At 36.8% G+C, this 26,797-nt stretch overlaps 2 protein-coding genes across 2 annotated transcripts in view; both read right to left on the minus strand.

Moving 5' to 3' along the window:
• LOC116286593 (uncharacterized) overlaps window positions 1–22,324 on the minus strand; it is a 40,304-nt gene extending 17,980 nt beyond the window's left edge. The window contains exons 1-20 of the mRNA XM_089028579.1: window positions 22,229–22,324; window positions 19,244–19,301; window positions 16,911–17,074; window positions 16,152–16,298; window positions 14,914–15,052; window positions 13,521–13,819; window positions 12,535–12,673; window positions 11,653–11,951; window positions 11,000–11,135; window positions 10,073–10,407; window positions 9,088–9,226; window positions 8,457–8,782; window positions 8,190–8,328; window positions 7,241–7,551; window positions 6,058–6,196; window positions 5,516–5,844; window positions 4,753–4,891; window positions 3,015–3,322; window positions 2,255–2,399; window positions 1,666–1,979 (exon numbers count right to left, since the gene is read on the minus strand). Coding sequence (XP_088884705.1) covers window positions 1,666–1,979; window positions 2,255–2,399; window positions 3,015–3,322; window positions 4,753–4,891; window positions 5,516–5,844; window positions 6,058–6,196; window positions 7,241–7,551; window positions 8,190–8,328; window positions 8,457–8,782; window positions 9,088–9,226; window positions 10,073–10,407; window positions 11,000–11,135; window positions 11,653–11,951; window positions 12,535–12,673; window positions 13,521–13,819; window positions 14,914–15,052; window positions 16,152–16,298; window positions 16,911–17,074; window positions 19,244–19,301; window positions 22,229–22,267 — 4,044 coding nt within the window. The 5' untranslated portion in view covers window positions 22,268–22,324. The remainder of the gene's footprint in view (window positions 1–1,665; window positions 1,980–2,254; window positions 2,400–3,014; window positions 3,323–4,752; window positions 4,892–5,515; window positions 5,845–6,057; window positions 6,197–7,240; window positions 7,552–8,189; window positions 8,329–8,456; window positions 8,783–9,087; window positions 9,227–10,072; window positions 10,408–10,999; window positions 11,136–11,652; window positions 11,952–12,534; window positions 12,674–13,520; window positions 13,820–14,913; window positions 15,053–16,151; window positions 16,299–16,910; window positions 17,075–19,243; window positions 19,302–22,228) is intronic.
• Window positions 22,325–23,864: 1,540 nt separating this feature from the next.
• Window positions 23,865–26,797, minus strand: part of LOC116308982 (uncharacterized) — a 51,304-nt gene continuing 48,371 nt past the window's right edge. Inside the window, exon 54 of the mRNA XM_089027991.1 lies at window positions 23,865–26,104. Within this exon, the coding sequence (XP_088884117.1) occupies window positions 24,636–26,104 (1,469 nt within the window). The 3' untranslated portion in view covers window positions 23,865–24,635. The remainder of the gene's footprint in view (window positions 26,105–26,797) is intronic.

Consider the following 26,797-nt stretch of genomic DNA (forward strand, 5'->3'; position numbering starts at 1 on the left):
ACACCCAAAATCCATCAACACCATGGGCTATAGTCCATGCTTTTTGGTCAAAATAGGCCGGAAATGAAGTCTTTTCCGAAATCAGATAATTTTTAAGGCAAGTCAAAAAACACACAAAATCCATTAAAACCATGGGCTATAGTCCATGCTTTTTCACCAAAAAGACCCATTTTTCAAGTTTCATGATTTTTTCATTCTTTTCAAACAGGTGTGAAAAACACTCAAAATCCATCAAAACTATGGGCTATAGTCCATGCTTTTTGGTCAAAATAGGCCGGAAATGAAGCCTTTTCCAAATCAGGTAATTTTTAAGGGAAGTCGAAAAACACCCAAAATCCATCAAAACCATGGGCTATAGTCCATGCTTTTTGGTCAAAATAGGCCAAAAATCAACCTTTTCCAAAATCAGATAATTTTTAAGGCAAGTCAAAAAACACCCAAAGTCCATCAAAACCATGGGCTATAGTCCATGCTTTTTGGTCAAAATAGACCGGAAATGAAGCTTTTTCCAAAATCAGATAATTTTTAAGGGGAGTCAAAAAACACCCAAAATCCATCAAAACCATGGACTTTCCATGCTTTTCGGTCAAAATAGGCCAAAAATCAACCTTTTTCCAAAATAAGATAATTCTTAAGGGAAGTCAAAAAACACCCAAAATCCATCAAAACCATGGGCTATAGTCCATGCTTTTTGGCCAAAATAGTCCAAAATAGAACCTTTTCCAAAAAGAGTGAATTTTGAAGGGAAGTCAAAAAATACCTAAAAACACCCAAAATCGAGCAAAACCATGTGCTATAGTCCATGCTTTTTGATCAAAATGGGATAAAAATGACCCTTTTGCAAATTGCAATAATTTTTAAGGGAAGTCAAAAAACACCCAAAATTCATCAAAACCATGGGCTATAGTCTATGCTTTTTGGGCAAAATAGGCGAAAATGACATACCCAAAATGGATGAAAATCATGGGCTATAATCCATGCTATTGCCGTGTTCGAAATTCAGGTAATTTTTGAAGGAATTAAAAAAACATTCAAAATGGATAAAAACCATGAGGTATCGTCAATGCTTTTTAGTCAAAATAAGCCAAAAATGACCCTTTTCCAAATTGCAATTATCTTGGAGTGAAGTTGAAAAAATACCCAAAATGAGTGAAAACCATTGGCTAATGTTAATGCTTTTTGTCCAAAATAGGATTTCCAAAATAAGATAATTTTTGAGGGAAGTCAGAAAACACCCTAAATCTATTAAAACCATGGGCTATAGTCCATGCTTTTTGGCCAAAATGGGCCAAAAATGGCCCTTTTGAAAATCGAAATAAATTTTGAGGGAAGTGAAAAAATACACAAAACGGATGAAATCTATGGGCTATAGTCCAAAAAAGTCCAAAAATATGTGAGAATTCGCAACAATTGGTCCACTGTGGTGATTTTTGGTAGATTTTTCTTTTTTTGGTTGTAATTAAAACGCTTGTTATCGTTTTCATTTGATCGAAAAAGAAATTCTATTTTTAAAAATAGATGACTTAAGTCTATTGTTTTGATGGCTCCTTGGATAATTTAGCCTGCTTACTGTCACCCCTCGCCTGTCCCCCCCCCTCCCCCCCAAAAAACGTCCCACCCTCTAAAGCTATATATAAAACGGTAGGTAATTGCGATTGATCTTACCTCGTTGTAAAGCTCTTCTTCACCATGATACACTTCCCAAATCTTTCCATCTACACTGTGAGATACCGTGTACTTGCTGACTCTTCCATCACCATTTTGTAAACCACCCCCTAAAGCAATCTCTGTCACAACCACCATCCTACCAATGCCCACCTTGATAAATTCGTTCACAATCGGTTCATCTGCGCACCAGTTGTCGTGTCCTGTAGCTTTGAGCCTTGCTTTATTCGGTTCGTACCCTGTTTTGAAGCTAGAAGCGGTGATAGCGGAGTCGGGAATGGCTCCAGACGACATTCCAAGGGCTGCGTTGTCAACTAATAAAAACGGAAATATATCACTCTTACTTTCGAAATCTCATTTATAACTCATAGGCCTTTGATGAAATTGGACTGACTATACACGTCACGGCTACGCCCCATGTTTTTAAACCTGATTAAACACTCCTGCCTTTTGCAGATTCAGCACGCGTCCTATTCGTTTCCAGTTTTCCCCGCAACCTTTGAAAGGCTCAAAACAAGGAGAGCTATTAAGTATACATGAGCTGTTTTTATTTAGAATATAATTTCGATATAGTATTCAGTTAACTCACCAGGATATCCATAAAACTCGACACGAAAAGCCGGGATTCGTGAAAAAAGCTTGATGATGACTTTCGCGGCCCTTGCCTTCACTTCATATCTAAATTGCTTTACCACTATTCCGATATTATCGTCATATTTAGCAGCAGAAAGGACCTGCGGTGCAAAAAGAAACTACCATTACCTATTGATTACGAGCGATGCGTTCCTGTTTACGTTATATCGAAAAATTGTTCCCTACCCCACCCTGAAGGGGGATGTTTTAGAAATACATGTCATTGTAAAACAGTTCAAATCTTTTTGGGATGTGCTTTCTAAGAATTTTATTATTTTTATTTTTATTTTTATTTTTATTTTTATTTTTATTTTTATTTTTATTTTTATTTTTTGCTGGTAAAACTCAAGCGTGATGAAAGCCCCTTAAAGAAAAAAAGAAAAGAAAATAACATGCCCAATGCTTTTTGAATCCATTTTTTTTTCTTCAAATCAATAAAATAAAATAAACGTGTCACAGTTTATTTTGTCGATATCATTATTCATCAATTGACCTCGGAAACAAACTAAAAATGTATTTGTTTTCAGTGTATATGAATCATTTGTGTACCGTACATCTATATAAAGCTTTCTTATGATAAGGGTACTCCACGGTCAGGTTGCATAAGGCTCTCTTACAATGGTCTACGAGTACTCTTAACTTAAGAGAGCTTTATTCGGCCAGGCACTCGAACTTTGCTTTTTTGTCACTATTCTACAAAAGATATTTGCACTTACTTTGGTTTCGCCGTCTTCTACGTAATTGAACCATTCCCCTAAATCACGACTGAACAAAAGTACATAATTGATCACGTATTGATCTTCGTTGTTTCTTCCTTGCATTGCAATCCCCGTTACCATGAATGGAATGTATCCAAAAGTTATCCTTACAAAATGATCAGTCCCGTCCTGAGTATAACTCGATCCTGTTAACTTGGGCTGATAGGGGAGGTTTAGTCTGTAATGTTTTCTTTCTTCATGCACTTCGCCCATAATATTGCCGTCTGGAATATCGTTGTTTTCCATTCCCACAGGACTGAAGAAACCTTTTTGAGTGAAATATATGTTGGTATTAAGGATATTAGGAAACCACTGAAGGGATGGATTTGTTGATAGATTAAATGGAATGGGATAAGAGAGTATTAATTATGATGATACATGATGATGATGATGATGATACATGATGATGATGATACATGGTGATTATGATGATACATGGTGATTATGATGAGACATGATAATGATGATACATGATGATAATGATACATGATGATACATGGTGATTATGATGATACATGATTATGATGAGACATGATAATGATGATACATGGTGATTATGATGATACATGATTATGATGATAATGATGATACATGGTGAGAATGATACATGATGATGATACAAGTTGATGATGATACACAATGATGATGATACATGATGATGATGATACATGATGGTGATGATACATGATGGTGATGATACATGATGGTGATGATACATGATGATGATGATACAAGATGATGATGATACATGATGGTGATACATGGTGATGATGATGATACATGATAATGATGATACATGATGATGATGATACAAGATGATGATACAGGATGGTGATGATACATGGTGATTATGATGATACATGGTGATTATGATGATACATGATAATGATGATACATGATGATGATGATACAAGATGATGATACAGGATGGTGATGATACATGGTGATTATGATGATACAGGGTGATTATGATGATACATGGTGATTATGATGATACATGGTGATTATGATGATACATGATGATGATGATACATGATAATGATGATACACGATGATGATAATACATGATGATGATGATGATAATACACGTTGATGATAATACACAATGATGATGAAGAGTTATGATGAAATATGACGATGATGACACATGGTGATGATGATGATACATGGTGCTGATGAAGATGAACATGACCATGATGATCATACATGTTGATGATGATGCATGATTATGATACATGATGGTGATGATACATGATGATGATACATAATGATGATACATGATGATGATGATACATGATGATGATGATACATGACGATGATGATGATACAAGGTGATGATGATACACAATGATGATGATACATGATGATGATACATGTTGATGATGATACATGATGGTGATGATACATGATGATGAAGGCACATGGTGATGAGGTACAAGATGAAGAAGATACATGATGATGATACATGATGATGATGTTACATGATGATGATGATACATGATGGTGATACATGATGATGATGATGTTACATGATGATGATGATACATGATAGTGATACATGATGATGATGATGATGATAATACATGATGATGAATATACATGATCATGAAGGTACATGATGATGAAGATACATGATGATGATACAAGCTGATGATTTAGTATATCCGTAATATTCAATATTACTGTACAACCTAACCTTTACATCCATACAGTTCGACCCGCAAGCAGATTTTTCGGTTCCATTGTACAGGACGAATGCGTACTTTTATAGCAAGTATTGGATTCAAAAAATCATTAGAGACGACGTTTATCATTTCCTGGTTCGCAGTAAAAACCTGAGAAAGCAATATCAACAGTTAAAGAGCCATTAATATGTGACCGGAGGAAGTAAGTTCCATAGGAGAAACCACATTTATTGAATTATACTCTTTATGGATAGATTAAAAACATGTTGCACTTGATATATTGTTTTAATATTTTTTCTTTGATCGTTTTCAATTTCACTATAAGGCACTCCAAGGCCGAAAAAAAAGCCTGGGTCGAGTTGGCATTACAATGCATTATGGGACTATAAGAGGATATTTCCAAGATGGCGTTTATTTCGACTTCTAAAAAGTACCACAATGCACCTCAACTATGTCTTTTCCTTAACCTCGGGATGGCTAAAATCACATTCTTCATAAAACGAAGATGTTCCTCAAGGACAAGAGTTGATTCCAGATTGCACGCTTTTGGTGTGTGTACTTTAGTATTACAGTGCGACGCACCTATAACCGTGGCCACCCAACAAGTGAGTCTGAGTGTGTTATATTGCCATGCCACGTCATCTCAACCTCTGATAGGAACCTATAATTTTCTACATCCGTATAAATAATCAAGTGGCAGCGGGTTTTGAATGAAAAGCACAATACGTCCAAATTTATTAATGTTCATAAAATATAATCAGAGTTCATAAATACCTTATTTACTCCGTTCTCTTGATAAAATTGCCAAGAAAATCCATCTTTACTGTATTCTATTGAATACTGCGTCACCCAGGCGTCACCAACTTCACAACCGGGAACTGGATACCTTCCCTGTGTGGCAACACGTGTGATATGATGTAGGCGACTAAGCTTTATTTCAAGGAACTGATGTGCATCGTTGACATGAGAGCACCAGGCTCCTTGCCCATGGATGTTTTTGAGTCTAGCTTGTGACGGGTTGTGGTCTACTGATATCCAGCCTGTTGCTGTAATGGCTTCATTGGGTACCAAGTGATTTTCCATTCCAATTGGATCAAAGCAATCTAACGAGATAAGAGACAAAATTTTGCATCAAGAAACCTGATTGGTGGATTAACAGCCAATCAAATTAACTTCTACAGGCGATATAGATTATAATTAAAGAATAATCATTTCTTCTAAAACGGGTAGAGATATTTAAGATTAAATAAACCTTACTATTTGAAAGCTATTATTTAGTACTAATTAGCTTTAGCGACTCTCTTCAAAAAGATTACCTTGATCCCCATACACTTCAATCCTCATACAAGGAATGTTATTCCATGTCTTTGGATAGATATCCAGGATGAGAGCTACAAGTTTTGGACTTAGATTCACCACTGTAATGTTTTGATTATCTGTGTTTGCCTCGAATACCTGAAAACAATCCAAAAAGTTGTTGAAAAGAGTTAAAAAATAATCAGTGACGGCGGAACCGGGGGGGGGGGGCTGGGGGGCTTTAGCCCCCCACTTTTTGTGAAATTTTAATACATTTTCACTAAACTCAGCCCCCCCCCCCCCCCCCCCACCTTGCCATACAATATCACTATTGAGCCCCCCCAATCAAAAAACTCCGCCGTCCCTGATAATAGAATAAGACCTTAAAAAGACGCTATTTGATGTCTTTTGTAGGTAACAGTCAAGACTCTTAAAATCGTTTTGAATCTGCCACTGTTCTCGTGTGACTTGTTATTTTGATTTGTTAGAAAGTTTTATGACATTACTGATCAAAGGCTATACATCGTTCCGTTTAAACATAACATATCTTTCAAGACACCAAATATATTTCTTATTTGTCTTCTGTTTTTGAAATATGTTTTGAATAGTTTTTCTTCAACAACACAACATTAGTACTCCAACACAACAATTATAAGTCCAAGACTATGCATGCACTCTTTGATAGTGCATATGCGTGAGCAAAAGGAAGTTTTAACCATAAAAACTGCCAGAAAGGACATACGTAAGGATAAACAAATTTCTCTCAGAAATTGGATCTGCTTAACAGCCAGTGGCACCTCAGTATGCAAGAATTCTATTTAGACAAAGCTCATGAGAAAAAATATCGATATGCACTTTACAAGGATCTAGTTATTGATGTAAAATGCTTTTAAGCATTAAAATGTTTTCGATATACAAGAAATAGAAAACGCGCTTGCGAGCTGTGTGCAGGCATAAAGCAAGCAAGGATCGTATGTATGTTCTATCATTCCCCAAATACTTTATAACTTCCCACAGCACAGCAAGCAAGATGTTCCATTTTTTTAATGAAATACAAATTAGAGTAGCCGTTATTTTGGATACGAATGACAAAGTAGAAAGTGAGCGCGCGTGCTGTGTGCCCTCATAAAGCGCACTTCATCAACCAATCAGAATAAATGGGAATATTCCCAAGTATCTTTCCTATATAGTACCTTTCCTTACCTTTTTATGATAATATCCTGAATAAGTCTTAAAGAAAATACCATCAGTACTGTATCTCATAGAAATCTCTTTCACCCATTTGGCATCAGTTGGATGTCCTTGGATGTAAATACTTCGTACTTCTTTCAATGTCCCAAAGTTCAAACGGAAAAATTCACCATCTTTACCGCTGCCACACCAGGTATTCGCGGGCTCAGCGTCATTAAGTCGTACTTGCTGGTTCCATGATACCATGGACGTGTTAGATCCGGTGAAGAACTTGGTGGAGTCGATAACACTTGGAGCCAGAAGTGACAATAACTGCGAGCATCCTTACGTCAAATGAATAAATGAGAATATATATGTAAAATCTTTTCGTAGACTCTTATCTAATCACTAGGTTACACAACTGTTTATCGCCTCGATCCCCCAACTTGTTACAGAAGGGATCATTTAATATACAGCACTGCACTCGTTCTGGAATAAATTATTTTAAAAGCATCTCCCTTTTTATCGTGACTCACGTAAAGGTTCTTACAAATTTGTTTTCGAAAAACGTCCAGCGTTCAATATTAAAAGTTGCCACAAAATAACTCAAATCCCTTATGTTACGTCATAGTCATTAACATATTGAAAATATGAACCTTCGTATCTCAAAGACCCGACATTCAAATGACGAATTACTGTCACAATCAACTATCCACTATTTAAAGAATCAATTCTGAAAATATTGTGTAAAGGCTTATAAGCACTTTAAGTGGAAACTATAAATCTTGTCATTTAATCGACCCCAAATGTGTAATAAACAAATTATTACATGTTAAAAGCCTGAGCTCGCAAATATCAAAGGGGGACCAAAGATGGCTTTGATCAATTTAATGATGCGAATGATACATCATAAACTTTTTCCAGAAATATAGCTAGTCTTCCCGAATTTGACTGATATAACTATAATCAACAGTTAGCTCACCTCTGCAGCCAAACACCTCGACCCTCATGATAACTAATTCAATGTACAGTTTGGGCCAAAATCTAACGTAACGAGTGATAACTGGCTGTTTCAGATATCTTTTTGTTGCTTGGTAACGAGATTTACTTGCTTTAAATACCTAAAAAAAAAATGAATGAAAAATTAACGTCTTATAAACTTTGTATTTAACAAAGATGTAGCCGGAAGAATGGTGCCTTTCCGTATGTTTGGAAGTTAAAAACTGCTAAAGTTTTATTGTCAAATTACCTTTGTCTGCCATTCTTCTCTGTAATCAAACCAGTCTAATCTGTCAGTACTAAATGACAATGCATATTCATAAACACCCCTTTCTTTAACACCATCGCCTTGAGAAGCAACTGCCGTCACAGACACTCTCTCAACTCCTAAATCAATTTCCAGAAAAACATGTTCTTTCGAAGTGGCCGAAACCCAGCCATGAACATTGTCAAAGTTCAGTCTTGCCGAACGAGGTATTCCAGTTTGAAGAGATCTTGATAAATACTTGCCAGAAGATTCCAGGATTGCTTCTCTTTTGATGTGATAAAATTCCATACCCAAAGGATAATCACAGTCTGTAAATAGGATGTACGACAAACATGAATCACAAAATAACTGGTGCAATGTACTGAATTAAGAAATTGAAAGACAGCTGGACAAGTGATCGTGAATAGATGGATTGATAGGTCGATGGATGAATATATGTTAGTAGTTGAATGGTTAGGTGGGTTTGGGATGGATGGCTTGGATAGATGAAGTACATGGATTGATGGGTGAGTGGGTTTGGGATGGATGGATGTTATAGTAGTTGGGTGCGTGGGTGAATGGATGGATAGGTGGATAGATGGATGAATGTGGAAGGTAAAATAGATGCACCAACCTTTACATCCATAGATCTCTACACGCATACATGTCCATATTTCCCAGGTCGTTGGAATAAATCTCAAGTAACGAGTGACTTTCTGATTAATAAGAGGATGTCGTACGACATCATAGGAAGCTAAATTCCCAATAAACACCTACATTTCGAGAAAAAATATAGCAATATCCTGAAATCTGAAAATTTGTAGTTTATATCACTTGCAAGTGCCGTCTGGGAAGAAATAAAAATTCAAATCAAGGGAAAAAGTGACTCCCGGGTGTGTTAAGGGTTAAGAGCTAAAAGATAGATGGCCAAGGTAAACGCTTCGCACCTTTGGATGTTCTTTAATTGAACTGAAATTTTACTTAGGTAGAAAAAATGGCGCGACCAGAAAGGGAAGCTAGGAAAGTAGGTGGATAGATAGGTCGGGTAGATAGGCAAGGAAAGAAGGAAGGAAGGAAGGAAGGAAGGAAGGAAGAAAGGAAGGAAGGAAGAAGTTAGGTTGGTATGTAGATATTAGGTTATTAGACATTGGTATAAACCTACTAATGGTCTATCCCAAATTCTGCACTCTGATTGGCTGAGCTACTACTAAATTATTAAAACCAAATTTGACATTGTTTGTGGTTTGGTTGTACATTCTTTGTATTTGACCTATTACTAGGTCCATACTAAAATAATTAGACTCTCTATGAGTCAATAACCCATTCGGGCTGTAAATCTAATTGTTAATTACGATATAAAGAAGAAGGGTGAGAAAGAAAGGGAGTTTATCATATGACCCGTACGGCCCTGCTCGCGCGCTCTAATAAAACCATTGGAAAAAGTCACGCGATGGGGGCCGGACGGGTTGACGTAAGCGGGCCGGAAAAACCCGTCCGGCCCTGCTCGAATCCGCGCGCTTTCTTTTTCTTGATTATCCGTACGACATGACCTCGAGCCAAATATTTTCCCGTACGGCCCTCCCACTCTGTCAATAAGTACATAGTCTCTATTGATTTACCTTATCATTTGCACCATCTTCCTGATATACGGTCCATACAACAGTATGATTACTCAAGCTCAGCTTATACGCAGTAACCCAGGCGGGCTGTTTCAAGCCCCACCATGAATGGCGATTCCTTCCTTGGGTAGCTACACCGGTCACTCGAGACAGGTAACCCAGATCCACTTGAAGGTACTGATTACCATCGTTTGTTTTAGCACACCACGCCTTTTCTCCTCTGGTCTCGTACAAGCGACCAAGCCATGGCTCGTGGTCTATATCATACCACGAAGATGCTGTTAGAGCAGAATCTGGAATCAGGCCTCTTTCAGCCCCAAGCGGCTCGATACAGTCTGAAAATAATGCATTCCAAAAAAAAAGTATTGTCAATTTAACTCATGGAAAGCAACCAATATTGATTATTTGCTCCACCATAAAAAACGATAGCTGAATAGCGCAGCGCAGGCATGACGTCATAAAAACGAAGACAAAGGCGAAATTCGGACAAACAAACTTACAAGTTTACTTTCAGCAGATAATTTTCACAGCCGATCGCAGTTGATCGCAGTTGATCTTAGTTTACATGAGTTATTATTGTAACTTTAAGTAGAAATAAAAAAATCGGTTCGTATAATCCTCGTAGAGGTTAAACAGAATGCAATGTTTGTCCGAATCTTTAAGCTATTTTTAGAATCAGCGCGCTGCGCTATTGCAAGTAGCTGATGAAATTAATTATTTGAATATCATAATCTGCCCCAAATGGTGGTCAAACACTGACCACCATGCGTTTTCAGACAGTTCCATATACTATTAAAAAATTAAATGAACTTCATGCACGGACAGGAAATGACGTATAGTGAACGTCAATCTTTGACGTTATTAATCTAATCAAATTGCTCTAGTAACTTAGAGGAAGAGAGTGGATATATTTGCTGTCTGACTAACCTTCGCATCCATAAATCTCGACTCTCATACAAGCTCCTGTATTCCAGGTAATGGGTTGAAATCTCACATAACGTGCTTGACGGATTTTGTTTAGCTTAGTGTAAACAATGGTTTTTTGATCGGTGTTGGCGGTGAACTAGTGGAATGACAGAAATGTAAAAATCATGAACCAAATCACTTTTATTTTGGTGTAAAACACAGTAAACATAAACACATCCACTTTGGATAAATTGTTTTTTAAGACCACGGGTAATTTCCTTAGGAATACAATTCATTAGTTTGAGTTATATACTTCCATTTTAAAAAATCTTCCACGCCTTCCTGGTAAACAAAAAAACAACACTCAAGGGAATAAAGCAATGAAACAAATGCATAAATTTTTACGCTCACGCTGAATGATTTTTACTATATCGTTTGGAGTATGCTTTTCTGTCCTTAGCTGTAGTTTGCTTTCTAACAGGAAATCAATTGATCTTTGGCAACTAATTTCTCTTAAAAGTTTGTAGAGCACAGAGATCAATCAATTAGCTTTCCTTTCGCTCTCTCCTCTATTCAGGTAGTGAGTCTGTAAGGTAGTATTACCTTTTTCTCGTTCTCTCTTTCTCTAATGGCATAACACGTGATGATCAAAACACCCTCTCCCCATTGTTTACCTGTTTAACATCCTCAGTCCGCTCGTACTGATACCAGTGAACATTGTCCAAGCTGTAATGAAACGCAAATTTGGTGACCCACTGTTTCAGGGAGGGATGTCCTTGGGTAGCCACTTTGTGCAGTTTACGAACTCTTCCAAGGTCGATTTGAAGATAGTCTTGGTTAGTAACCCCGCACCAAGCTGCTGCGTTGTTCAGTCGGGCGTTTTTAGCCTCTTTACCAATTCCTGAGTTTGCAGTTGCGCTAATACTGCTATCTGGGATCTGGTTGTTTTCCATACCAAATGGGTCACTGCAAACTATAAATAAGAACAATCAAAGTACCTTAATAATTAGATATTCTTATCAATATACTTATAAAATACTTATCTAATATCATAGATATTAGATCATAGATAATATGATCACCATGATAAGATGAAACACGACTTTCAGCTATATATACTTGCTGTGTGTTTAATTCTTCTCAAATATTTTATTACGGCAATCTTGCTAATGCTTCCCCACAGCCTTGCGGTGACAATTATACACCAAAACAGCTCAAGACCGTTTGTGATTTTGGCTTCAGTCAATCTAAATAGTACTAATCCCAACAAGTGGAAAATTGATCGTCAAAAACCCTGACGTCTCGAGTTAGCTTAGCTAGTTAACATTAAGGCGCAGTTGATTATATCCACATGTAAATTTACATAAGTAATTATCATCACCTTTATCATCACCATCATCATCATCACCATCATCATCACCATCATCATCACCATCATTACCATCATCATCATCATTATTATCATTATTATTATCATTATCATTATTACCATCACCATCACCATTATTATTATTATTATTATCATTATTATCATTAGTTATTATAGTTGTACTAACCTTCGCCTCCGTAGAGTTCTACTCTTATAGAAGGATAGAAATAATACTGAATGAAGTGAAACCTGACCAAAAGAGCTGTGATGTTATGAGTAAGTACATGCTTAACAACTGTGTGCTGATCTGAATTTCCTACGAACATCTAAAACAGTAGCAATGAATAGTTAGTTTAATGAGAGTATGTGGACCGCGTAGCACTTGAAAATACATGAAGATATAGAAATATAGATAAGTTATAGTGCTTGGGAACGAGGTTTAATGCTTATCTTTTCGTTTAACTCGAAAGTTTAAACTACGTTAGCCACCACTGCACACTTAACTAATTCACATTCTAAATCTCTATCTATTTTGATCCTCCTTTAATTCTGTGTGTACAATAGTCCTCTTCACAGTTCCCTGCGCCATCTTGAAAGGTAGCCGTGCCTTTGCATCGAAGCGAGACGAACGGTGAGCATGCAAAGTTAGGGACCTTTTTTAACACCTTCGACAATTATTCGCATGTTTCTATCATTGCAAGCTCACCATTCGTCCCGCTTCGATGCAAAGGCACGGCTACCTTTCAAGATGGCGCAGGGAACTGTGAAGAAGACTATTAGACATTCATAGAGGTCGAAGAAAAAATTGGGTCGAGTTTGCATTGCTTTACATTGTGGGACTGTTTTTGAGGACATATTTCCAAGATGGCATATATTACGTCACTTAATACGGTTCCACACACAATGCACTTGCAATGCCAAATCGACCAAATTCTTTCCTCAGCCTCGGATGGGTAATAGTCCTATTTAGCTTTGTCGTTTGTTGTGCGTGCACATTTCAGACCATGTGATGCCACTTGGGAGTTTATTCCTTCGTGTGTAAATATTTTAACACGTGGGAATGTCATGTGATCTGAAATGGGCAATTTGCATACGAAGCTAAAAAGGTCTATAAAGTCAAGTCTCAAAGTCTCAATGGTAGTAATATGGTCAGCTAAAGCTGCATTGGTATACCTTCTCTTCGCCATGCTCCATACAATTGAACCATTCCGCTGCCTCTAAACTGTAGCTTAGGGAGTATTCTTTTATCCATTCTTTTCTGGATCCATGTCCTTGGGTTGCAACTGCAGTTATAACTTTCAAAGTCTCTCCAAGGTTAATCTCAAGGAACTCTAAATTAGTGACTGAAGCTCTTAATGCTTTGACATTATTAAGCCGAGCATACTTTGCATACTCGTAGCTTACATCTGATCTAGATCTCATGTTTGCGTCTGGAACATTACCATTTTCAAGACCAAGAGGCTGAGAGAAGGCTGCAATGTTAAAACGAACAAACAGTATAAACGATTAGTAAACGAGAAGGAAGAAGTCTGTTAAAAAAAAACTAATATCACTAATGGACCCTTCTTAAAACTGTCTTGTATACGAGGCTAACATGGAAATACAAAAGAACCGCACAAATTCCATCGCCAAAGAGCTTGGTTTCTTTCGTATTTCCATGTTAGCCTGGCATCCACGATACTTTTGAGAAGGGTCCATTGAACTAGTTCAACTTCAAAGTAAGTTTGAGCAGTTGAAAAAGAGAATTAACTAAAAACGATAAATGAATAGAATCTTTCACGGTTACTAAAAATAGATATAGTAAAGGCTCGTGGGATCGAACAGCGGACAAACATTACAAATATAGGCTTCAATTACAGGGAAAAGAAGAAAAATAGCAGTTTAAAACCATGGTTCTTCCATGAATTGAAAACCACAACATTACAATACATTGTTGCAGTATGTTAGCATGTGCACTTGGCTTGGCTCAACGTGATCCCAAAATTAAGCAGGTTTGAAAATCAATTGCACAACCACTGATTCCCTATGTCTAAAAATTTTATAGTGCCGTAATAATCAGGTATCTTATGCTTCTCTCAATACCACCGTCGGCTGCCATTGATAGCGGTTGAATGACCGACGTAAAATATATCTTTTCTTTCATATGGAAATATATTAGGATGTAATGATTGGGGAAGTCATGGATGGGGGCGTAATGGTTTTCGACGTTATGGTAGAGCTTGTAAATGTTACGTGTTGTCATGGCTGGGGGGCGCAATGGTTTGCGACATTATGGTCGAGCTTTTAAATATTACGTGTTGTCATGGCTGGGGGCGTAATGGTTCGTGACGTTATGGTCTGGCTCGTAAATGTTACGTGTTGTCATGGCTGGAGGACATTATGGCAGATCATGGTGTAAATGCTTACATGCGTTATGGTTGAGCTGGGCGTCTAGGGTCATAATAGTTAAGTGCGCCTGGTAGTTCCTGGGTGTGTTTTGGTTTGGGGCGTCATGGATGGGGGCGTAATAACTGGGAAAATGATGGTACATCCTGGGGGCTTCATTGCTTGGGGAGTAATGACTTACCATCACATCCATATGCTTCAACTCTCATACAAATTTCAACGTTCCAGGTTTTTGGATGAAAACGCAAAAATGTTGCATTGATTGATTTGTTGAGAAGATGGTATACGTTCGTGGTCCTATCATTGTTGCCTGTAAACACCTATGTGATAGAAAAGAAACAACAAATTCAAAAACCTAGAATTACATTGCAAATACAACAATTGTGAAGCAAGTGTGTCAAAGGAGGGAAGTGATTTGCTGTCTGTAAAGTTTGCCAGAGATCCATATTAGAGGCTTTGCGCCATAACGTGACGGCAGTCATGACAGGAGTCACAATAATAAACTCTTTTTTACCATGAAAAGCTTGATTATTTTTCATGTAAATTAGATTACACCAGACATAATGCTTTAAGCCTGGTTCACACGAGCAACGCAAACGCAAACGCAAGCGCAAACGCAAACGCAAGCAATGTTCACACGTACAACGCAAATGCAAGTAAATTAAGATACGCATGCGCAGTAGTGATTGTTTATAGTTCACACGTATTTTCCTTGCGTTTGCGTTTGCGTTTGCGTTGCTCGTGTGAACCACGTCTTGCGTTAGTGCTTGCGTTTGCGTTTTCTCCGGTTCACACGTTAAAAACGCAAACGCAAACGCAAGCACAAGAAAATGGAAAATTTTCTATTCCTTGCGTTTGCGTTTGCGTTTGTGTTACTGTAGTTCACACGTAGTTTTCTTGCGTTTGCGTTTGCGTTTGCGCTTGCGTTTGCGTTTGCGTTGCTCGTGTGAACCAGGCTTTAGTTTTAAGTTCTCTTTAGCTCAGCCTTAGTCTTGGTTGTGCGTTAAAATATTCGACTATTCAAACAAAATCCATAGAATTTTAATCAACTTGTATTGTTGCGTAGTGCGTACATCCCTTTACAATGGAATTAATGAAAGAAAAGAACACATTCAAACACCACTGAGGCTACGCCTGAGCAATGGCGAACTCGAAATGGGAGTATTGTTCCTGCCTAATATCATGGCTACCATCACCTGATGGTGCAATGATAGTTGACGGATTCGCATGAAGTGATCTCACACATTTGTTTCAAATTCTAATTTTCGATCGAAATACCTTTAGCTTTAAGCACTCGTACAAGGTTCACTTTTGGACAGAGGGGCTAAAGCACACCGTAATTTTTTAACTCCTAACTTCACCTGAGTTACCGTTGTTGAATATGTGCCTTTACAACAACTCGAAAGGGTTGCTCAATACCTTTTCTACTCCACTTTCTTTGTACTGGATCCAGTTGTTGCCGTCCATGCTGTGCGAAAGGGTGTATGATGTAACCCAATGATCGTAGTTATGGCTGCCCTGGGTAACAATCCCTGTGAACCTACGTAAATTTGGTCCGTAGTCAATCTACGAGAAAAAAATAACCTCCATTATTTAATGGCCTTAAGATTGTAAAGTTTTAAACAAGAAATAAAAATGAGTTTTAGGTCACGCATGGAAAGAATAAATTATGCAAACATTGTATGTAACTATTTGAATACACATCTCCCAATGGTGCTGCTGCACACTAACAGCGCTATTGCGTGACATGTTGCAAAGAAAATTTGATATGCAATAGGACGTTTGCATGATGGCGTCATTGACCTCTACTATCAGACCTTCTTGCACACTTTCTTTTGTTCAGTTAATTAGCACCAATTGTCTTACTATTCTCATGAGGGAATACAAATTTGAACAAGAAAAACAATTCGCGAAGCATTATGGTAGCGGTATTCAAATGACACCATCATGCAATCGTCCTGCAATAGCATTAAATGACATACTATAAACGATTTCGTGGCATATTGGAAAAAGGTGCAATTGCGTTACGCACGTAAATTTAACTTACCTTAAACTGAATGAATTGTGCAAAAAAGTTATAAGCCAGAACTTTAGTTGGCAGAATCATTAAAAAAGTATTTAGATAACTATCATCGTGCAACTCCTCTTTTACGATAACGGATACCTAAAGCCTAATACCTGAAGAAACTGGTTTATATCAAGGGTTGTTGCACACCAGCTCTTTTTTGATTCGTTTCCAAGCCTTCCATACCACGGATCACTTCTACCGGGCATCCAAGAGGAGGCATGGATCTGTTCGTCAGGTATCAAAAGACGCTGTAGCCCAAGAGACTGGTTACATTCTGAAATGAAATATAAAGAAAATTCAACAGACGTCTGAATGGAATTAAGGTGGCTCGACCCCCTCACGCTTGACCGCTACCTTCCACTTTTGGAACGCTAGTGCATAAACGTCTTTTATCCGATTGCAAATCTTTTTTGCACATAAGTCACATAAAGATTGAATTAATATTTGATGCAGTTTTTAGTGAGATCGGACGTCATAGCACGTGATTATGATGAAATATTTGTTTTCATTTAGAAAATAAATTTAGCCTTGCAGAGCGTTCAACACTAAAATGCTTCGTACCACATAATTATATACTGGATGCCTCCATTTGTGGGGATTTTTGAAAAAATCTATCTAGCTAATAATGAGATATTTGATATTATTTAAATATAGTGCATAATCTACTTCAAAACTAAACAATGGATTTTATACGGCCGAAATTAATATTTCAGAGCTATATATTCACAAAAGTCATTGCTCATTTAGTTTTACTCTGTATCTAGTTTTAAAAGGAACATTTTGAAGGTAATCGACTTATGCGATTTTGTGAAAACGTATAGTGCAGAAGACGGGGTAAACATTTGATGCGCACTTTTCATCGCAGTTTTCTAGTCAATCTTACTAGATCTTCCATTATTCTAAAATTCGCTGATCATTTCTCTCAAAATTACGTCAGGATACAAATTTGAACTTAAACTAATATTACACAAAATTGCAAGACTATTGAACTCATTTAAAGAGATCTAAAGCGAACGAGAAATACAGAAAACGTTTTCCCTTTCCCAACGATTTGATGCTCTGGGAATTCTATTGTTTGCTAATGATCATAACATCAAATTCTTTAGCACCATGCACGGTCTCATCTCGCTTGGCTGCTTTCCGATTTACCCCCGAAGTTTGGTAACAAACAGTTGTTTTTTTTATTCAAACGTGGGACGTTTGTCATGATTTACTTTGTCAGTGTGAGTGAATAGAATCGGCGAACATGCCTCAAATTAAAACTTCAAGAAAGAAGCGAGCAAGACTTTTGAGTTTAGATAAAGAACCATACTTCGGGAGTAAATCGGAAAGCAGCCAAGCGAGATGAGACCGTGCATGGTGCGAAAGAATTTGGTGTTATGATCATTAGCAAACAATAGAATTCCCAGAGCATCAAATCGTTGGGAAAGGGAAAATGTTTTCTGTATTTCTCGTTCGCTTTAGATCTCTTTAAATGAGTTCAATAGTCTTGCAATTTTGTGTAATATTAGTTTAAGTTCAAATTTGTATCCTGACGTAATTTTGAGAGAAATGATCAGCGAATTTTAGAATAATGGAAGATCTAGTAAGATTGACTAGAAAACTGCGATGAAAAGTGCGCATCAAATGTTTACCCCGTCTTCTGCACTATACGTTTTCACAAAATCGCATAAGTCGATTACCTTCAAAATGTTCCTTTTAAAACTAGATACAGAGTAAAACTAAATGAGCAATGACTTTTGTGAATATATAGCTCTGAAATATTAATTTCGGCCGTATGAAATCCATTGTTTAGTTTTGAAGTAGATTATGCACTATATTTAAATAATATCAAATATCTCATTATTAGCTAGATAGATTTTTTCAAAAATCCCCACAAATGGAGGCATCCAGTATATAATTATGTGGTACGAAGCATTTTAATGTTGAACGCTCTGCAAGGCTAAATTTATTTTCTAAACGAAATCAAATATGTCATCCTAATCACGTGTTATGACGTCCGATCTCATAAAAAACTGCATCAAACATTAATTCAATCTTTATGTGACTTATGTGCAAAAAAGATTTGCAATCGGATAAAAGACGTTTATGCACTAGCGTTCCAAAAGTGGAAGGTAGCGGTCAAGCGTGAGGGGGTCGAGCCACCTTAAAGCATGTACTAACGAGGGGTGTAATAATCTATAAATAGATATTGATTTTAAACCTAGAACCAAAACATTGATCCCAAATCATGTGAAAATCGAGCTCTCCTTGCCATTAGATAGATCGTCGGGACATTGTTTAAGTTAAATGTAAATCAGGTTACATCTTACTGTAAAAATATATTGATGGTTTGCAAGCATTTCCAAGCCAGCCAAATAGCCCACTTCCGAGATGGGACACTAAGCTGTCTTCTCTTACGCATTAAGTATTTTTACAAGATCAACATAATCTTTGTACCAACCTTGTCCTTTCAGTTCATGTATGCTGATAAAAAAAATCACCAATCCAGCCAGCAAAAGCTGAGGAAATAGGACAAATGTTAAATACTAAGTACTATTTGTCTTAAAAAACCAGTGTAGACATGCCACTACTTTGACGCACGAGAACTGAACACAGCATTTGGGTGAACAGAAAATTGGTTCGATACAACAACAGGCCAAATAGCGAGAAAAAATATTAAAATACTATGTCTAATTAGAAAGACTTACTAATAGAGTGCAAATAATATACCCGTGAAATAGATAGCTAGCTAACTAATTACTAACTTTGTGCTATTGGTTGCCTAAGTCTAATTAGTCAAAGAAATAGGCGAGCCGTGACGGGTGAACTAGTGCACGTGTGCTACTCAAGGGCGCGCATTTTTAAATATTTTAAAGCACGCTTGCAAAAACTGAAACAATATTTTATTGTACATGCTTTTCCTTCGTATAATTTGACATGTTCGCATTTTCGAATTCGTATCTGTTCAACAACAAGTGGAGCTTGATTCATGTTTTATGACTTGATATTCAGCTGATGACTGTATAATCTTCAAATTGTCTAGTGTTTAAGTCATTGCTTTTTCGTTCTTAATGCTAAATTACAAACGACGATAGTTATTGAGTCTTGATTTGTTTTAGTTTATAAATGCGTATTGTCTTGATTTTAGCAAGATACTAAAATAAAAATGGTAGAAAACACGTTCATTTGCGTACTGGGTCTTTTTTAGCTATAGTTGTGTTTGAGTCTTGATTTGTTTTAGTTTATAAATGCGTATTGTCTTAATCTTTAGCGTGATAAAACAAATAAAAATGGTAGATAACACGTTCATTTGCGTACTGGGTTTTTTGTATCATGATTTACTGCAGAATTAAATGTGCGTCTTGTGTCTTGGTTTTTAGCTCAATTCAATATGTTAGAAAAAAACGTTCATTTGCGTAATGAGTTGTTATTCTAGTAAACGCCCGTGCCCTTGTCATGCCTCACTGAATTCCTATGTGTTGTCTAATTAAGCACTAACTATCTCCTATTTAATCCTAACTATTTCACGGGTATATTATTTGCACTCTATGCTTCTTTCGCTTGGGCGTAATGGTTGCCCATTTCAGACCACTTGTCATTCTCTTGAGAATAAGATTTTATGTTTGAGTGCCAATTATATTCAAGTAAGGTCTTCTCATGTGCAACCGTTAACGAAGTATTACTCTAGGGAATGACACATGACGTTAAGAGACGTTTTAAAGACGTTAAGTTGATTTCTGTTTCTGCTACGGTCAGCATCAGTTTAAGCAATTTCGAGGGGGGGGGGGGGGGGGGGGGGGGAGAGAACTGCAATCTCTTCAAATAATGAGATCAAATAATTAACTTCGTTCCGCAGTATTTCATTTACCCCATTTTTATCCGAAACGCTTTACCCTTTTAACAAGTGCCTTTAATCATTAATCTTAGTTTAAGGCTAATTTTTGACTTCATGACCACTATGTTAGCAATAGTTTACACTAAGAAAAGGGGAAAAAAGGAAAAAAGAAAGAAAGAAAGCAGGAAAAAAGACCAATAATTTTTGTCAGAAAAAATCCTGTTGTTCTGCCCTTCAGATGCCATTACTTTCAGCTATAGACATTACGATTTTTATTCCAATTCTCAATTCTCAAATATGTTACTGCTGTGCGTGTTGCACAATACAAAGGAAGAAACAAAGAAATGCTTTCTTGACGGACTCCATTATCCATGTTTTAACTATAGATATCACTACCATTAATTTACTTAAACCTCACTTTATTAAACGTACATGTTATTTTATCCAGTATACGAGTATACTGCACCGTTAAGTCAGAAGTCAGTTAAAACAACCCATTTCAGATGAGGTTAAATCATAAATTCAATTATCTGCTTTTGTAAGTCATTCTAACAAAAGAAGAATCCCCACAAAGGACAATTGAAAGACTACACGAAATTCGGTCCTAACATGCACAAAATCTCAAAGAACAATTCCGAGATTCTTTCAGTAGAAATTTTACTGGACTAAATTAGATCACCTTTGTATTTTGAAATCACTGGGACATACAAGATAAATGAACTAAAATTTATGAACCTGGTCTAGAGCCTTCAACTTAAGCCCTGTTTACACTGGCGATTTTTGCGGCGATTTTTGTGGCAATTTTCGGAAATATGAAATCTTTTGTCTCATTCTCCAAAAGAGACATTCATCTAGGAAAAGCTTGGTATCCTAAAAATAACTTAACAACTAAATTGTTTACCATTATTTATTATGGACAAAATCGAAAAAAAAAAGTCGCCGCAAAAGTCGTGGTGACTTCAACATAATTGCAAGTAGATTTAGTATTTTTTTAGATTTTCTCCAAACTCGGAAAACTAAATGACTGAAAACAATCTATTTAACAAGAATCTCAAGTTTCATGGAAATCGATCGATTTTTAGCGAACAGGAGCACAAAAGTGTTGGGGGAAAAAACGCTGTTAGAAAATTGGCCCGTAACGATAAACGTGTGACTCAAAAATAAAATTTCGAATACACCATCAAAAAGCCAAAATGTTTGAGCTACTACATGTGCTAAATTCAGAAATATTCGAGTGTTTTTGACACGATACGGAAGTTTGAAAAATCGCTAAGTTTACTCGCAATTGTGTTGGATTCGCCTTAAAAGAATTAATTAGATAGGTCGTTTTATAATATATAATTCATAAATACCTTATATTTTGCTTTAGAGTTTACCACTTTAGGAATTATATAACTTAATCTAAGAGTTTTTATATCTATAGATGATGATCAGTTTTGGTTTTTAAAACTTTAAAATTAATTTAAGAATTTATTTATTTTTTCACAGGATTATTAAAACTTCAGGAAATTTTGTTAAATTATTTGATAAAAAACGATGCCAAACTCCAATAAACAAGTTAAATCACTTACTTTAAATTTACATACAAAGAAACTAAAGGGAACAAAATACCTTATTCCAGATGTGCGTTCCCAGATACTTTTCCAGCATTTCGATAGGATTCTACGAGGATGCCATAGCTATGTTATGCCCTGTAAACTTTCAAAATGATTCCGGATCCTTCGACTTGTTCCTTATTAATATATTCAAGTTTAGGAAAAGCCCTTCACCTGCTCCATTTTGAATAATAACCATGGAGACCTGACGTCATCAGCAGCTTTTGGTCAATCAGAAGTCTTGATCTATTCTTGGAGTATAGTTTACTTGAGTTTTTGGTATCAACATCGTAATCATCTTGACTTATAGCTGAAGCAGAAGAGTGCTGATTATAGATTTGTCTTTTAGGTTTTACTTGCTTTTAGTACCTCTAGTCATAAAACCTTAAAAGGAAAGCTGTAAAATATAAAAATTTCCACTGGGACAGAATTTCTAGTTGAGAATCGTGATACTGTAACATTAACAGAGGCATTTTGTCTTAACATTTAAAAACAGCTTGAAGCCTATGCATCTACGATTCCACTCATTGGCTGGGTGAAGAGTTAATTATGCAAGTATAACTACCGATGGGATGGATGAGAGAACACGGCTGTAGAAGGGAGGAGGGGTGGAAACAAAAATGCACTTTATGACCTGGAATAGGGTGAAAATTATGAATGGGGGAAGGGATGCTTTGATAAAAAAATAGTATAAAGGGATAGATGGGATGGACGAGAGAACACAATTTGGGGAAGGGAGGAAACAAAAATGCACTTTATAGGGTGAAAATAAAAAAATAGCATAAAGGGATAGTATAGATGAGATGGACGAGAGAACACAATTTGGGGAAGGGAGGAAATAAAAATGCCTTTTATGACCCGGAATAGGGTGAAAATTACGAATAGCAAAGCAGATGCATTGATAAAAAATAGTATAGAGGGATAGATGGGATGGACGAGAGAACACGGTTGGGGAAGGGAGGAGGGGAGGAAATAAAAATGCACTTTATATGACCTGGAATAGGGTGAAAATTACGAATAGCAAAGCAGATGCATTGATAAAAAATAGTACAAAGGGATAGATGGGATGGACGAGAGAACACAATTTGGGAAAGGGAGGAAATGAAAATGCCTTTTATGACCTGGAATAGGGTGAAAATTATGAATGGGGGAGGAGATGCATTGATGAAAAAATAGTATAAAGACAACTGGGATAAAGGACACCGATTGGGGGGAATTCGAAAGGACAAAACTTAGTAGAACAAGCGAAACGGGTGGGGATTAAAAGAGGCAAATAAGAGGGGGAAGAGAGTTTGGTGGGAGAAAAAAGGGAAAAAAGACAAGACTGAGTGAGATGAAAAATAGATCGTCCAAGGCGAATATTAGAAATAACATTAAATGAGGTGAAAGGAAGCCTCAAATAGGACGAGAAATAGCCAAAAATCTGTACCAAGTCTGGATGGAAATCTTGAGGAAAAAATTAAAGGTGAGGCAAATGAAAAATTAAGAGCGATGGGGAGAGGACTCTATACTAAGTTTACACAAATTAAAATTCATCTCTGGTTTTGCAAATCCTCTTGCTATGAACAATTTTGAAATTTTGAAATTATGTTATTTGATGTCGTGATTTAAAAGTGTTCTATAGGTTTCAAAAATATTTTATACACTCGATGTTAAATTCAATGTAATTTTATTTTATTCAATTCAATTTTTTTCAACATGCTTAAATTTAAAGCTCTTACTAACTGGTTTATTCAAGGCTAAGGAATACCAATAATGATGCGGATATTATCAAAAAATATAGAAGTTAGATTGAAATTATTGATCAGACCTATTTTATCGTTCATTGTTGAAATATCGTGATTGATCATGTTGGTATCAATAGATCTTCGTCAAAATCATTTAAGAAAATTCTAGACTAAAATTATGATTATAATTATGTTTAACTGAATTTAGTTCTTAGTTCTTATTTATAATATTTTGTGCAGATATGATCTGTGTGTTATCGCATGCTTGTTATGAGAAAATCGTGTATGTCTTTTTTTTTTATGACAAGTACATAGAGGTACCTGCATGCCTAATAATCAGGTGTGATATTAAATGCAAAATCAATAATCCTTTTAGATCTTATTTATGGTTATTAGAAGGTAATTGAGGATATCTTAAACAATCCTCATGAGAAGGAAAGCTCCATGCCCATCCAGAAGCCCTGGAATAGCTGGTTAGATTGGCAAGAAGACCTAGCCTGGTCTATCAGGGTACTATATAAGGGCCAGGAAAAATCAAGCCAATAAATAAACAGGGGAAACCAAAAGAATCTATTGGCTTAGAAAGAGTGTACCATTTCAACTTACTAAGTGCATGCATTCTTGACGATTCTTTTGAGCAATCTTCTAACTAATGATCCAAATATTGTGATTCTAATTTTTAGTTCAATACATTGATCATTCGTCTTGTAAGAACTCCAAAAACAGAGACTTGTCTTCTTCTTGCATGTTCAGTTTTCCACTTGAACATTGAGAAATGAAATACTCAGCGAAAGTCAATTTGTCATGGATGGTTTTTTCGTCCACTGAGTCAATATAAGTCAGCGTCCTTTGAATTCCTTGTACTCTGGTTGGTAGTTCGTCCATGCTTTTCTTCATTTCACGCCGCCTTTGCGTGCCTTCGTCAATATATTTTAGTGATGGTTCTTGCCAGGGTGCCCGTGGTGGAGGTCCTCCGACACCAAGTATCACCTTGAGTCTTTGCATCATGAAGTCTGCTATTTCAAACTGGTCACTGTTCTCTGAATCAGCAGCGACATCTTCTTTGCCCATTTCATAGCAATCCATTAGGATAGCCATGAACATGTTCATTAAGAAGAATACCATGAGGATAGCAAACACAACAAAGAAAGAAGGACCCAAAAATGGCTCCGTTGTGGACAACTCAGTGAAGTATGCTTTGCCTAACAACATTGCAAGAAGTGTCTGGATAGTTAAGAAAACTGAACCAAAGCCTTCAGTGTTGGAGCCAAAAACGAGATATGAGAAGCTGACCAGAGATGCAAAGAGTATAAATGCTTCTGTTGCGAGAAGTGCTAGGCTTGGCTTGGCATGGACAACCGTTCGGTACAACACTATGATGTGATGGTTAAAGCTCATCAGGTACAGGAACTTCAGGGTTGTGAGGAATACAACAAGAGCAACGACGTAATTATTGATTTCTGCCCATTTTGTGGTGTACTGGAAGTTAATATACAAAAATGGATTTTCTTCAAGTTTTTTCATCGTGCGATTAGCATCGATTAAACGAATCACAACCAGGACAACGGCTGACAGAGTCAGAATAATGACAATCAGTTGAATGGTATCCCAAGTATTTTTAAAGTATTCTTTTCTCATGTGGTAAATCTTCTTAATATTGACATAAGCCAGGATCAGGGTGATGATGACCACGGTAAACTGGCAAAGTATGACTATTGTCTGTCCAGGGCCTGTGTTTTGGTAAAGACGGAATGTCTCTATTCTGAGAATTGAATCACTGCCACCGATTCCTTGCATTTCTATTAAATATGTCACGAAGCTAAAAAGGTTGGCGTAGCCATTGTAGATGGTAAATTCGATGAATATCGCCCTCGTCTGGTCGTCTACCCATTTTTTATTTTTAAGGACACCTATGATTCCCCTGGCTTGATCAATAGTGTAGCCCAGATCAGCTGTGTAGCCACCGCCGCCATACACGCCCATTTGACCCCAGAATGGAATGCCATTCAACTCTATGAAATCTTTGTACTTCCAAGGGACAGGACAAGATGTAGGAGTCAAGTTTGCCATTTTTTCCCATCCTGGCAGGAAAAAGGATTTCAGTTCCTCAAACGCTGAGTACGGCTTAGTGCATTCTGTGACGGTGTAGTTGACATCACATTGGCCTAGAATGAACAGTAAGAAAGAAAGTGTTAAGGCTATTGTGATTAATTAGATTCATATTTGGTACGAAATGAATAGGCCATTTACATCAAACAGCCACGTGCTGATATATATCACTTTGATAAGGAGTCAATTCAGTCAAATGTCCCTTGGGTATTACGCTCTGCTGGATGGCAAACGAACTTTAGATTGCTTAGGCTCATGTCAACCGTCGAACTTCAAATGAGCCGAACTAAATGACATCAAAGACCGCCTTGTTCTCTATTGTTCCAATTAGGTTCGGCTCATGTGAAGTTCGACGTTTGAACGCCTGAGCCTAAGTATCTTGAAATCAAAAAAATAGGTGAAAAGGTTTTTGATATGAAATGAGTAATTCAGAAAAAAGTTATTATGTCCTGCAAAAGGCCTGTGGAGGAGTTGATAAACGTTTGAATATTTTTTTTGGGGGTTTAAGTCAGTCCGTCAGAGAAAAACAATTACGTTTGTAAATAAAAATTGAATTAGGAAATTATGTAACGAAATCATAACATTACTTTTAAAAAAATCAATTTCTACATGTCTGTTATTTTCAGGAACGAGTGCTACAGGTTTGTTAGCTAGCTATTAAGTGCGCTTGTTTCTACTAAGTAGAGTCTTCTGCTAAAGCTATATTTTCTTCAGGCTTCTATGCTTGCCTTCTATTGTTAGGTTCAGTC

Source organism: Actinia tenebrosa, unplaced genomic scaffold, assembly GCF_029948245.1.
Source record: "Actinia tenebrosa isolate PJP-AT-01 unplaced genomic scaffold, QUT_ActTen_1.0 PGA_scaffold12__29_contigs__length_12842862, whole genome shotgun sequence".
Taxonomy (NCBI): Eukaryota; Metazoa; Cnidaria; class Anthozoa; order Actiniaria; family Actiniidae; genus Actinia; species Actinia tenebrosa.